The following is a 15,420-nucleotide window of genomic DNA, read 5'->3' on the forward strand; positions in this document are numbered from 1 at the left end:
GTTTATTTTCTCTGAAAAGTCTTTTACCCACCGGATTGCCAGTCTTTGGCTTCCATTCAACCATTTCACCTTTTATATAAGCACATCAAACCAGGAAGTTGCTCTGATTTTTGGTCACTTTGATTTGCTCTGTGCATGCGATGCTGAAGTCACACCTTTTCCTTCACTGCAGGTGGAGGTCACCTTTCTCTTTCTAGTGTTTCTTGTGCTTTGATTTGCTTTTTACTGTTATTTTGAGGCACTTAACTAGGAGCCACAGAAGTTGGGGTCCATTTGGAGATGTATGACCAGACTGTCAAGCCAGAAGTTTTAAACCTGCTTCCTTGTTTTTTCCCTTGAGATAATGGAAATTTCTAGCCACCAGCTGAGTCTGGAATTGATTTAGTGCCAGGGAGGTGAGCCGTGGGAAAATAGAATATTACTTAGTCATTCTCAGCAGTAGATTTTATGATTTAGAAAACATTTCCTGGTTTTGAAAACTTAACAATACAGCCTCTAAGTCAGTCAAAAATCAGAGGAGGGGGATTCGTAATGAGAAACACCAGGACTATATACACTAAGTGAGATAGCTAGTGGGTATGTAATAGCTTGTTTCGTCTTTACGACCTTATTGCTACATTCTGGTTTGACGGAATGATTATTTCATTATTAATGGCTGTTTTTAACTAGAGAGAAGAGTGCTTATATGTATCTGAAAAAGTCTGTAGAGACCAGATTCATCTCTGTAAGAGCCTCGCATCTTAGTGAAAACATTGGATTGGTGATGGGGAAGGCTTGGGTTTTGTCTTTGCTCTGTTTTGAAGTAACTGTTGACTCTGCATAAGTCCCTAAGCTTCCCTAGGCAGGTGACAGAAGCTGGCTAATGTCAGCTTACCAAGTACTCTGTCTGTCTGGTTGTTTAATGCATATTCTGTGGTGGGTGTTTTCTGGTGGGCATTAACTTGCAGTGTAGAGATTTTCTCTCTTCATGCATCAATTCCATACCTCCTTGCTCCTATTCTTTCAGTCTTTCACATTCTAGGCTCTTGACCATCTGGCCAGGCCATTTGCCACTCTTTATCAGTCTTTATTTATTTGAATCTCAGGCCACTTCTCTCTGTGTAAAGTAGATGACTAGGTGTTCCACCCAAAGTCCTATCCATTTGGAGCATGGCCCTTACTAGTGGTTTTCATGGCTGCCACTAAGGGGAGCTATGGTGCGGTTGGAGTCTATTTTCATCATGCATCCATATGATGAAGCTGACTCTTCTGTGAGACATGCTTAGGTGTTTTGTTCCTCCATCAGCTGGTAACACGAGATTTCCCCATGCAGCCATATGTGAGGGCTGAGGAAAGGTGCTAGCTCAAGAATGGTGATCACATGGAGCTCTGGGCTGCCATCTGGTGTACTTGCTTATACCTTCTTTTGGTCCTATTTATGCTCAGTCCTGGATATACCACTTCCATCTCTTTCTTTCATCTGTCATGGTAATTCTGTCGTGTCTGTCCCCCTTATAGTGAGCTGTTGCATTTTCTATGCATCTAGGAGCCACTTTAGCAGTGAGTTCACACCAATTTCCAGTACTCTTTTCCAAGGTATCATATCCTATATCCCTGGAGAGTGCCCTAAATTTATGCTTTGCTCCCTTGTTCAGGCACCCTCAATTGCACATGCAATTGAGACTATACCTGGCGCGGTCCTACAGCTACATTAGGATCTAGTATCAAGCCCAACATGTCCCCACACAGGTATGCTCTGACTTAACCTTTGTTTTTGACCTACTAGCCAGGAAGAGAGATGGCAGTATATCTTGAGAGGTCAAATGTTACTTGTGAGGAGAGGCCTTTGCATTCTCTTTAAGCAAGGCACATGCTGGCCTTAATAGGGAAAGAGGCCACTTCTGCAGGCTAAGATGGTTCAGAGAGATCTAGGGACCCAAGGTATTTGTATGCATCAGCCTAGATGTCCCCACGTCCATACATCAAGGTCCTATTCTTTCCCAACCAGGGCCTTAGCTTTGTCAGAGCAAGCCTGTTATAGATGGGACTTTAACTCTATTTGCAGTTGACTTCCCTGATGATTTATTCCTGGAGTCTTACCTTCCACTGCTCTCCTGCCATAGGAAAGGAGAAAGACTGTGTATGCTACCAGGGAAGCTCTCTACCTTGTAACTGTCAACTAATCTCTCCTAGCTTTTCCTTATCTTTGTCCAAAGCTTCATTCAAACTTAGCAATAGACATTCAATTCATCGTCCTAGTAGCTATTATTTGCCCTGTATTTTTCACAGCCTGATTTTCATAGCTGGCTAGCGTTGTCCCTTCTGCTCCTACTCCAGTTCACCACCAGTGGTTTAAGATGATCCCTGTGGTAGGGAAGGAAGCGGGATTGGGTACATGGACTTGGATTCAGTTCAACAGAAGCCTTGGCCGCCCTTCCTGAGAGTTCTGAAGAGGGAAGGACCCATCAGAGCTGTTTTGAGTTGGGGCAAGAGAACACTGAGCCTTTGGATGCCCACATGGGATCTGTGGGCTACCCCAGCTTTCTTCAGCAGGGCCAGTCCCCGAAGGGAGATGACAATAGAAAGCGGAATGGCCATTGTGTAATAAACTTACTAACTTACACTTCTCTTAAAAATGTTTCTCTAGCATCTTTTTATGGTGAGAGTTATGTGGAGCTCAACATCTTAGAAGTTGCTTCTGAATTATCCCTTCAATTAAAATTTCAAACCAGCAAACCACGGGGATTGCTTTTTCTTGCAGCTGGGAAAAATGACTACTGTATAATAGAACTTCTATCAGGAAACTTGCAGGTAAGATTTTCTTAAATCTTTAAAAACGTGTAAGCATCCAGTTACTGGAGGAAAAGCCATGAGAGAGAAAGAGAACAAAATAGCTATCCATTTGATTACTATTACTAGGATAAAATCATGTGCCATTTGAAAAGTTGGGATCTCCCCCAATTTTACCAGCGTGCCTGAAATATTCTGACTCTGAATATTTTTGACCTCATTGTATAGCCCCTAAATGTGGAAAGCAGTTTCAAGTCCCAGTTGCTCTGCCTCCTTCTCTCTCTCTCTCTCTCTTTATGAATGGCCCTGTTTTCTCAGTAAAACACAATGAGATTGACTAATTATGATTCTTTCTCTTTCAGGTGAGGGTGAATTTGGGTGCACATGAAAAAGTGCTCCTTGCTGAGCAAAAACTTCGAATGGATGACCTGGTTTGGCATTTAGTGGAACTGTACTATGTGAAAAACAATATCTCTATGGTTATTGACAAACAATATGAGACGATGGGCCAGATCCCTGATGGGGCGCGCAATTTGCACTTTCAACATGGAATCTACGTAGCAGGCCACGGTGGACTTGATGTCCCTTACCTGGATAGAGAGCTCCCCAATTTCCGTGGATGTATGGAGGATGTGCTGTTTAACCAGAAGGAGATCCTTGCATCCCTTAGATCTTACCCTGGCTTTAAGAAGGTTTACGAAGTGTCACTAGGATGCAATGATGAATTTTTTGCAGGAGTGGATGAAGCCATCAATTTCTTTAGCTCCAGATCCTATGTCACCTTCCCGGAATGGAGGGTGCATGGGGAGGGGCTGTTGGAATTTGCTTTGCAGACTGGAACGCAACAAGCCTTGCTTTTATTTCAGTCGGGTAGAGAAGGACATTTTGTTGCTTTGGAAATCGTTAATGGTCTATTGAGAGCTCATGTAGGAAGGAGCAAAAGCACCACCCAGCTCTCTTCCTTTAGCTTAGTTAGTGACAACAAGTGGCACGTTATTCGACTTAAGTTCACTGGAAGGTATCTCAACCTGATGGTGGATGAGCAAAGGGTAAGAACATTGCTGCCTTTGCAAAGCAAGCCATTTGTATCTGAAGGCCCCCTCTTTCTGGGAGGTCTTGATGTCCGCAAGGGAGAAGAAGTTAGGAAGTTAGGATTTGCCTCTGTGCCTAGGAAATCAGCTCGAGGAATCTCTTTGAAAGGATGCTTAAGAGGCTTGGAAGCCAACTCAGAAAAGAGAGCATTGAAGGATGCACTTGTTTCCAAAGATACATCTGCAGGGTGTAAAACGAGGAGTAGTGATAATGAAAATCCTTTTATAACAACAATGGAAAACCTACTTCAGTCAGAGGTTCCCCTTTCCACCACCGATGCTGAGGCAGGCAAGCCTGTTTTTCAAGATGCGAGTAGCTCTTTCTTGAGTCTGAGTAACTTGGAGGTCCAAGAAGGTGGGCGAGCCTTACTGGAACAAAGGCATCTGAAAGTGGATGTGGAATCTGAAGATTTGGGTATCCATCATTCTCAAATTCTATTTAAAGTAGAGAAAATGCCCCTTCATGGGTTCCTTCAGTTGGATGTTTCCCCTGTGCAGGAAATGGAGAAAGCTTTCACTATGTTAGATTTGGGGCAAGGGAAAGTTTGGTACGTCCATGATGGTTCGGAAGAACCTAGGGATGTTTTCACATTTTCAGTCTCTTCCAGCAGCAAGCGGGAAATGCCATTTTATCTGCAGGGCCATGTTCCATATGTGTTTAACATTACTGTCATTCCAGTAAATGACCCCCCACACCTTAAGCTCCCCGAAGGAAACTTGCTGTTCCTGTTTGAGCATTCTAGGAAACAACTGACTCCAAATATAATACACGTGTTAGACCCTGACACAGATTCCTTGAGTCTTAGTTTCTCCGTTCTTGGCAACTTTAATTCAGATGTTGGATTTTTAGAAAACACCAATGATCCTGGGAAAGCAATTCATGGTTTTACGTATGGTGATTTAAGAGATGGCAGCATTTTCTACGTGCACAGAGGTCCTCGGAATTCCCGGATCCTTTTGAGAGCAAGTGATGGAGAGCTGGTTAGCAATACAGTAGTGTTACGGGTCATGGCTGTTCCTTGGGACTTTGAAGTGGCCGTTAGAACCGGTATAGTTGTCCAGCAGGGTGGCACGGTTCTGATTACACAGAGTAACTTGTCAGTGGAGGTTAATGGTGGACCCCATGAGATGGAGACCCGCTATGCTATCACTCAGTCACCCCAATTTGGCCAAATTCAGCGGCAGGGATCAAGTGGCGAATGGAAACAAGTTAGTACCTTTTCTCAGCGTTCCATTGATCGGGGTCAGGTGCGGTACCATAGTACATTTCAAGAGTTACAGCTAGAAAATGTTACAGATCACTTTAAATTTAAAGTTAACGTAGAAGGAAAAGTCAGCGAAGAGCTAATGTTTCCCATTACCGTACAGTGGCTAAAGTTTACACTTCTGAAAAATGTTCCTCTTAAGGTCAGTAAAATAAACAGACAAGTATTGAATTCTGATCATTTGCAGGCTGTGACAGAGGGTGTGGATGTAGCTCAGAGGGAAATGCATTTTAAGTTACTGACCCCGCCCAAGAAAGGAAAATTGCTACTTGGCAATAAAGTTCTAAAAACAAACTCAGTCTTCAGCCAACAAAACATTGCTAACTCTAAGATAAGTTATGAGCCACAGGAGAGGCCCAGGGAAGACACACAAGATACCTTTAGGTTCTTGATTGTTGCAAAACACATAGAATCAAAAGATTATACTTTCAGAATAAACTTTGAAGCAGATAAGACACGCATTATTGTGACTAACAGAGAGTTATTTGTAAAAGAAGGAGAAGGCAAATTAATTACAAAATCAGAATTATTTGCTCAAACATTGGACAATCAGACCTTCCAATATAAAATCACCCAGAGTCCTCAACACGGGAAGCTGAAACTGATTAGCTTGTCAGATCCTCTGGGAAGTCATGACAATATCACCGCATTCACTGATCAAGACCTAGTGGGTGAGCGGCTGATGTATGTCCACGATGATTCTGAGACCCAGCATGATGAATTCCTCCTTGTGGCCTCCGCCATAGTACCAGGCCAAGACGGAGTGGTCAGGGATCTTGACACAGAGCATTTATCCACGGAAATCAAAGTTACCATTTCTGTAAGGTTAAAGAATGATGAGAAGCCAGTGCGTGTGGTAGATAGGGTCTTTCATGTTGTGAGAAATGGCCAGCGCCTGCTGACCCTGGCAGATCTCTGTTACCATGACCCCGACTCAGATTTTGATGATGGGCAGTTGCTCTATACTCGCCGAGGCATCCCAAATGGGGACTTGGTGAGAGCCAGTGATCTCTCTCAGAAACTATACCAGTTCAGGCAAGATGACCTACAGGAAGGACAGGTGCTCTTCAGGCATCGGGGTGCAGACTCTGCTCGCTTTGTACTGTTCGTTACGGATGGGGTCCACTACACATCCTTCCTTCTCGAGGTCAGCGCATCAGACCCTTACATCCAGATAGCCAACAACACAGGGCTGCTTGTACAGAGAGGAGAGGACAGCAGCCTCACAACAGCTAACCTCAGTGTCACCACAAACCAAGATGTCAGAACGGACCACGAGATCGAATTCCACATGGTACAGCCCCCAAAGCACGGCAGAATGCTGGTCAACCACTCAGTGTCCCTTGCATTTTCCCAGCATGACTTGAAGCAAGGACACGTGATTTATAGGCATGACGGCAGTGGCGATTCTGATATGTTCAACCTGACAGTGAAAGTTCAAGAGATAATTGTAGAAGTGGGCATCTGTGTGCGAGTGTACTCAAAAAACCACGAACATGGCAACCAAATTCTGCTCAAGACCCTTGTTGTTGAAGAAGGAAAACCAGTAAAACTGAGTAGAGGAAGACTCGAGGTAGGTAGATGTTTTTTAGCAAGCATTCTTTCCAAGAGTAATATGTTTGCTTCTAAGAGCTATTTTTGTGTTCATTTTCCCCCTGGTATTCAGAATGACTTTTTAAAAAATGTAAATACCATTGAAAAGAAAGGCTGGAAGGTTTAAGGATTTTGACACTACTGATTTTCCTATAGTTGGAAATGGAATATAAGTGATACTAAGTCTTACACTAAGTCTTACATTAAAGCTTAGTGCACACCAGCACACAAGTATGTGTGTATGCTTACGGGAGGATGCACTGGGGATGAGGAGGTGATGTGTGTATCGTAGTTAATTAAGAGATCTTTATTTTTCTCATTTTATAAAAACACTACCAATATTTCATTTCATCTGAATTACATTCATAATGTGATGAAGCAGGGTATAAGAATTTAGAGCAACTTAAACATAAAAACAGCAGACGATCTAGCAGATCCTAGAACAGCAGAGGATCCTATATTACACACTTCATTTCCTTATGTGGTCACATTTAGTTTCCTGAAATTGATGGATAAAATTGGCCTAGACTTGTGGAATGTCTGGGGTGAGACCTCACCCCAGAAGCAATATGGTCTCCTGGGGCTCCTGCTTAGAAACTTCCAGCAGGCAAAGCTGATCACACTCAGAAAAGAATGTTCTTTTTAGGGTAATCCTGTACAGAGTGTGCAAACTGTGATTTGTGACAACTGGCCACAAATACAGGCTATCCTGAATCTACCCTCAGGACTGCAAAGGAGTTACTTGGTTTGCTAAATGCAGCCAATAACATCAAGAAGAAATGAACACAAATCAGAAGCAATTTACTAAATGAGTTTGACTACCGGATATGGGGCTCAACAGCTTTCCTCAGTTCTTTTTTAGGATCTTGGAGAGTGTGTGTTTCACCACCAGGGGGCATGTGTAGTTTAGTGACTCTCAATCACTTAACAATGACAGTTTGAGATAGATTTTGCTGAATCAATAAATTAAATATATATTGAAAATGCTGAGCTAGTTAACATAGGAGAGAAAAGTAAACTTTCCTCTAAAGTCTTGCAATTTTTGTGATTCAGCCTCTGCTTCTTCAACCATCTTTTTATTCCTTCTCCTTCTACCATTTTATTTCTTTCATGACAACTTTCTGAGTCCAGGGTGTCTTCCTGCTGAGAATGATGCTTTGTTAATGCATTAGTAGCATTCAAATGTTGTTGACCATTGCTTTTCTTTGCAACCATGGCTAAAAGCAAATATTGACATGGTCACCCGAACCAGACCTAGGTTTAAGCTGCGTATTAACCCTGATTGTAACTTAAACCATTTGTAGACATTAATAGGGAACAACTGATTCATCAAGGGGTCTTGACTCTTACGAGTATTGATGTGTTTTTCTTTTTGTGTTTATGTGTTGTGTATAAAAACTCAAGGCTTTGCATGAAGAAGATATTCCTTCAGAGGCAGTGTTCATCGTCAGAATTCCGCCAATGCATGGATACCTCCGAAAATCTTTACCGGAGAGAGGCAGCTTGGGTGCAGATGAAAAGTCCCCTCTGATTTTTACACAACAGGATATTGATGATGGTAATATCCATTATGTGCAGAAAACTCCTGACCAACAACAGGACAGTTTTTTACTGGATGTGGTGAGCGGTTCCCAAGCTGTGAATGGAATTGAAATCTTGGTGGATATCGTCCCTAAGCGGATTCCTCTGGAGGTACAAAATCTCACAGTCCAGGAAGGTGGTTCCAAAGCACTTCTGAAAGACTATCTCCAAATTCCAAACAAGTACTTTGAGGGAGTTGACTGTCAATTTGTTCTGCTCAAACCACCACATCACGGTTATGTTGAAAATTCTAATTTTCCAAGAATGAAGCTAACGAAGTTTACCAGGAAACAGGTAAGAGCTCTCAGCTAATACATTTGGGTATATGGGATAAGAGAAAAAAAAATACTGTTTTTTATTTGGATTAAAGGACTTTCAGGAGTGATGAAACTTGAAAGAGGGTCTAGTTTAACCTCCTAACAGATAGTAGAAGCCCTGTCCTTGGCAACCCCATAAAGAGGTCATCCAGCCATTACTTAAATCCATTCATTGATGGAGAACTCACTTCTTCCTGCAATGGGCACTTCCAGTTTATTTTTTTTTAATAATTTTTTTAATGTTTTATTTATTTCTGAGAGAGACAGAAAGAGAGAGAACGTGAGCAGGAGAGGGTCAGAGAGGGAGATACAGAATCTGAAGCAAGCTCCAGGCTCTGAGCTAGCTGTCAGCACAGAGCCTGATGCGGGGCTCGAACCCATGAACTGTGAGATCGTGACCTGAGCCGAAGTCAGGCGCCTAACCGACTGAGCCACCCGGGTGCCCCGCACACTTCCAGTTTAAAAACACTTCAATTGTTAGAAAGTTCTTTATGCTGATCTGAAGACTGCCACTTAGACACTTCTCCAAAGTCCTGGCTCTGATAGCTCACAGCACAAGTCATATCTCCTTTCATAAAAACTCTTTAAATATTTGAAAGAAAAAGTGATCAAGTTCTCTTGAGTTTTATCATCTTTGGGTTAAACATCTCTAGGCTCTCCCACTTTGCTCCCATGTCATGGGTTTTTAGCCCCTGGATTATCCTGGCTACCTAACACTAGAAGAGCGCCACACTGTCACTGCCCCACTCAAAGTGTCACACCTAGATATTTAACGTAGACATGCCTTTGTCACTAGTGGATTTACTCATTTATCATTTCATTATTCAATCAACAGGTGCTGATAGAGTGCATGCTCGGTACCATGCCCTATGTGAGCACAGTGCTATCAGTGGCAACATGGCCCCCACAATGCAATACAAGCTGGGTACAACTTCCAATCTAGTGTTCAATGTAAAGTAACCAATTAACTCTGGGCTACTATCAGGTTTCTTTGCTTTGGGCTAGATTGGTATTATTGTGAGACCTGGCTTTCTTATCATAAATAAAAGACTGATTTCCATGACTTTCTAAGTATTGAAAAGTAGCTTGTCGCCATTTCCTCTATAAGATCCTAGGAATACGCACTCTTCGGGTTAGAGACCATTAACAACCACCTGGCATCTCTGGGTATCTTTGTCCAGTTAGCTGTAAACCCATGCGGGCTGCTTTATTTTTACCTCTCAGGATTTCATCTTGTCAATGGACCTGAATCGATTTACTAAACCCTTCTTCTATTCAAGTTGCTATGCAAGCTTGCCATGATAAGGAACCATATTCCTTGCTCTCAGGAGATGCTGTGCAGGGGGCCAGGCACACAAGCTTTAATATAAGGTGCTTCACAGAGCATTCTCTCACAGTGGTGCTAAGGAAGTTCAGATTTGTTGCATCTGACTCTAATTGAAGAGAACAGGGAAGGCTTTACAGAGGGAATAACATTTAAGCAAGACTTGAGGAAAGAGAGAAAGAGCAGAGAGATGACAGAGGAGAAAACATTCTTAAAAAACAGCATGAGCAAAGGCAACAGCATAGCCAAGGATACGAAGGCAGTAAAGTGAATTGGTTCTGGAGGCTGGGAAAAAGCCCACAAAACTTGTGGATGGGCTCAGGAGTGACAGAGAGAACTGGGGACAGACTGGGGAGGGTCTTGAATTTTATGTTGAGAGAGTTAGACTGAACCAGAAGGTATTAGGGAGCCATGGGGAGAAACAAAATCCTGACTGCTGAAAGTGACCTCAGAAATCAGTGCTTCTCTACTGGAGCCCCAGGGAAAGTGATCCTTTAGTGACTCCCTATAGACCTCTCTTCATCATGGCTTCCTTCTCAATGGCTGAACAAACCATCCGAGATGACCGCTTGCTCTGGTGCAAGTTGAATTTAAATTGTTCACCTTGTGTACTCTAGGTGAGAGAGAGAGAGAGAGCACTAAACGTTGGTCCTGTCATGGCCAATTCATTATTGAATGCACTTTGTAAGAAGTGTGTCTTTAAAATGGTTGGTTGAAATCTGTATGACAAGTATGCATGTTCCCTGGAGTGTCTATGTTATTGTGTAGCCTTGCTCACAGTCAAGACCATGTTTCCCTGCTTTTCCAGATGACCCCTTCGCATTTTCTCTTCCTATATGACTCTAAGGTCTCCCCAGGTTTTGAGACATCACTGTTTTCGTGTAAAGGGGCACTAATCCCTAACAACTAGTGGCTATAGTGTTTAGTAGCTTGGAGGAGGAGCCCCTGGCCATGTTTGCCCTTCATTCATTCAGCATATTGTTTCTGAATATCTATTATGTGTCAGGCATGCAAGTTCTAGGTACTGGGGATACAGTGGTAAACAAATCCAGCAATAATCCGTGCCCTGGTGGACATTTTCTACTGGTGGAGGAAAGGAGGCAGAATGAGACAATAGATGAAACATGTAAGTGAAATAAATGATGTGTTGAGTGAAGATCAGTGCTGTGGAGAAAAATAAATGAGGAAAGAGGGCTGGGAAATGTTGGAGCCTTCAGTGGTGTGTGTGTGTGTGTGTGTGTGTGTGTGTGTGTGTGTATTCAGTGTCAATGGTCATGGGAGGCCCCATTGAGAAGGCAGCATCTGAGCAGACACCTGGAGGTGATGGATGAGTGAGCTGGGTAGACATGAAAGAAGAACATTCAGGAAGAGGAAAAATCAGGTGAACAGCTGTGTGGAGAGCAGGAAAGGGTTTAGTGCAACTGGACTGCATGCTTGGAGGGAGAACTGTAGATGAGGTTAGGGAGGTCAAGCATGGGAGGGCCTTCTACTTCTTTAACCCTGAGTGACATGGGGAGCAAGGAGGGAGAGGGAAGTGATCAGAGGCATGACACAGTATGCTCCAAACATGTCTGATGACAGGAGACTGAATACTTTTCAACCTTTTAAGTTTTTCTGTAAGTTTGTTATATCTTTTAATTTCAGGTGAACTGATATTTTTCTAGTGTTAGACATCTAGGAATAGACATATCCCCACCAAATCTTCTCTTTGCCTTTAGATTAATGGCACGTAATTTGGGGAAGTACCACTCCATTGAAGAAGTAATGTATTTCTCCTGGAAAGATACTGTATTATATTTAAATGCTATGTTCCTAAAGCATGTTAGGTACAAATTCTCTCACATTCTGATTAATGCCATCTTCCGTGTTTACTTGCAAATAGCTTAAACCAGCATGTTTCAGAACTTGTAGTCAGACCCATGTTCTGGAATTCTTCTGCTCACAGAACTCCAAAGAAATTCTCATAGCACCTATGTACAAGTGGCCAGAATTTTCCCTTGAGACTCTTCACGAACTTTTCAACTCATCAGAAACACCTCTAAGAGATCAAAAGTATTTGCTCACAGGAAGTGCACCATAGGAACAGCCAAAGTTGAACTGTCAAATTCTTTGGCAGTATTTTATCAAAACAATCACAACCTCAGAGACTTTTTCAGAAGTTCAGCTACTCCTGCTGGGCTTTGGAAGTTCTCTGCCTTTGTATGTTAGGGTCACAGACTCACTGAAGCTAAGTTCCCTTCTAGCTTTAAGACTTTCTTGTCTCTAATTATGATCCTGTGCTCCTCAGTATTTTCTATCAGAGCACTAAAGACATGAAAGGCATTCTGATCAAATTTGTGGTTATTACAAATCCAAGAGCGAACATTAATTCATTTGATGACCATTTCAGAATGAAAATTAGAAAGATGAACCCTAACAGGGACACAGGTAAATGTTTTCGTTTGTGTTATTACAGTAAGGGAAATCTGCCTTGATAGAAAATTCGGTTTTGATGTATTTCATTATCTTCTGTCCACAGGAGATGTATGGTAGCTAGTTATGGGTAGTGTCTCTTAAGAGATGCATCAAAAAGGATTGTGTTCTGGAGGAGGAACAGGATTAGGAGGTAGCATGTAGTCTCTCATATGAAGCACAGTTAAAGGAATAACGCATTCTTAGTTCAGGAAAGATAAGTTTGGGGAAACTTAATAGTTGCCCTCGTCCAGAGGTCTCCAAGCAACAGATGACCAAACAAGTGGATAGAAGCTTCGGAGCCTGAACCCAACATTCTGAATTGTCTGACAAAGTATTCCACCACTTCAAACATTAAACACTGTAAATAAGCAAGTAGAGTCTGAATTTTAATGGGTGTCATTCCATTGGAAGAGCAGCTGAATTATATCACTTACCCACAACACATTTTGTTGGGAGAAACAGCCTTTGAACTCAGGCGTCCTGATTACTAGTCTAGAATTCTCTTTACTACCCCATGTTGCTGCATCACTCCATTCCTCCTTAAACTTACTTCTAGGATGTGGCATCACCTCATAAAAACTATCCCATCCGTCCAAATTTCCACTCTGATTATAGGAATCAAACTTCACAGGATGAACACATGCTTCTTTGTTTCAGAGAGACATAAAAATTAGGATTATAGCAATTTGTTCCTGTTTTTAAATCACATTTCAGTAAATTGGTGATTTTTTCATTGATGGTTATAGGTGGAAAATGAATTGATTTACTATGTGCATGATGATAGTGAGGAGCTTCTTGATAATTTCACCATCTTTGCAAATATCTCAGAGCTTGGAAAACAGAGTTTGCCCCAAACTCTTTTTGTAACTGTGGAATCAGTAAATGATGAAGCTCCAATAATAACAGCCAATAAAATCCTTCAGGTAAGTGCTCCGTGCTTTTTATCATAGTAATATTAGCACTACCAATTTGATCCTCTTTTGTATTATTTCTAATGTTAAATAATAAGGTGTATGATGGGGCACCTGGGTGCCTCAGTTGGTTAAGTGACCAACTCTGGCTCAAGTGATGATCTCATGGTTTGTAGGTTCGAGTCCCACATCAGGCTCTTTGCTGACAGCTCAGAGCCTGGAGCTTGCTTTGGATTCTGTGTCTCCCTCTCTCTCTGCCCCTCCTCACTCACACTCTGTCTCTGTGTCTGTCTCAAAAATAAATAAACATTTTAAAAAATAGTAAGACATATGACAGTGTATATATAATTAACATATTCCTACTGGTTTTAAATAAATTTTAGCTGTTACCAGGACATCCTGTTGGATAAACTGTTGAGAGACGATGAATATCAATGAAATACTGTCATATTGCATTTCTTGACTGGGTGTCATTCTCACTGTATTCCCCAAGGCATAGCCTTTTCTAGTTAGGGTGGGAAGGTGAGAATCAACTCCCTAGAATTAAATGTATGACAAATTATTTAGCCCTTCATTTTGCTCTTATCGAGGTGGTGGGAAATGGAGGCAGAGTTGGGAGGAGTAAATGATAAAATGATGTAAAACTCTCCCATAGTACCTGGCATGTGGTCAGGACCCAATAAATGGTAGTGATTATTACTGAAAAACTCCAAGGCTGTACCAGTATTAGAATTAAAGCACACACACACACACACACACACTGTACAGTCATGTGACAGTATTTTGCTATTTCTGGGAGCTTCCATTGCTCTTCACTTTTTCTGAGAATCCTCTGGGGTGCTTTTGAAGATAAACATGTTTTGGCTGTCACATGGTGTCCACCACTTGGCTCCTCTCCTGATCTGAAACCTGAAGCCATGTGTGCCGTTGTGGCTTCTATTGGCCATACAAAGGGTTGGATGCATAGAAGTCCTTCTGGCTCTTAGGGCACCATTTCCTGGCACCCCAGCACTACCGATGTCAATGCTAGTGAACCCTTTTGTGCCAGTTTACACTCAAGTATCCCAAAACTTTCATTCAGCAGATTTTCTTGGTCTTAAATCACTGGTTCTTACTGTCCCTCCTTCTAAAAACTTGGGCATGAATTTGCTAGTCTGACTTGGAGAATAATTACAGCTATTGTAGTAGTAAGGGCTCAAAAATTAATTGTTAGCCATTATTATGTGCCAGGTAACACTCTAAGAGTTTACAGCTCACTGAGATGTGCTACCCTTTTCCTCACTGGACGGATGAGGAAATTGCATGACAGCTGAATGACAGACTAAGGACAGAGTAACAGCATGGGAACCTGATGGCTTGTTCATGTCTCTTTTCATGCTCTCCAGCAATGACTAACACCTGTAAACAAGAAATATTTGTTGAAGGGATGAGTAAATGAAAATATAAACTGTCAATTTCCCCAACACTGACCCACATTTCAGAGACTGGGCTTTTGTTGCAGCTTTTTCTTTCTTTGGTACAGCTGCATTTCTGGAAGAATCCTCAGCCCTTCGCATCTTGAAGCCCCTGGGGATTCATTCATCAGATATGCCCAGATATGGGAATCTGAGGGTATTCACTTTGAAATTCGTCTGAGACAAATCTTCCAAAATACGTATTTGACTATTTCAGCTTTGTTTATACCACTTGTGAGAGTAGTTAATAATAGATACTTTAGGGGTTCCTGGGTGACTCAGTCGGTTAAGCATCTGACTTTGGTGCAGGTCATGATCTCATGGTTTGTGGGTTTGAGCCCTGCATTGGGTTCTGTGCGGACAGCTCAGAGTCTGGAGCCTACTTCAGATTTGTATCTCTCTCTCTCTCTCTCTCTGTCTCTGTCATTCTCTCTCTCTCAAAAATAAATAAACATTAAAAAAAAAATACTAGATACTTTAGAACTCCAAAGGAAGCTGTAGTCAAAAGAGATGCGGAAGAGGTAGACATTAGTAGAGCTCACCAGGGGCTAATCTAACTAGAACATTTTACTTTACTTTATTAAACCAGTAAACATTCTGGTTTTTTAAAAATTTATTTATTTATTTTAAAAAAATTTTAAGTTTATTTTTGAGACAGAGA

General features: G+C 41.9%; 1 protein-coding gene across 1 annotated transcript in view; it reads left to right on the forward strand.

Moving 5' to 3' along the window:
* Positions 1 to 15,420, forward strand: part of LOC120222811 (chondroitin sulfate proteoglycan 4-like) — a 65,149-nt gene that overhangs the window by 12,117 nt on the left and 37,612 nt on the right. The window contains 4 exon segments of the mRNA XM_039220802.1: positions 2,627 to 2,790; positions 3,132 to 6,698; positions 8,123 to 8,593; positions 13,141 to 13,317. Of these exon segments, the coding sequence (XP_039076733.1) occupies positions 2,627 to 2,790; positions 3,132 to 6,698; positions 8,123 to 8,593; positions 13,141 to 13,317 (4,379 nt within the window).

The sequence above is a fragment of the Hyaena hyaena genome, unplaced genomic scaffold, assembly GCF_003009895.1.
Source record: "Hyaena hyaena isolate Hyena2069 unplaced genomic scaffold, ASM300989v1 scaffold_908, whole genome shotgun sequence".
NCBI classification, from domain to species: Eukaryota; Metazoa; Chordata; class Mammalia; order Carnivora; family Hyaenidae; genus Hyaena; species Hyaena hyaena.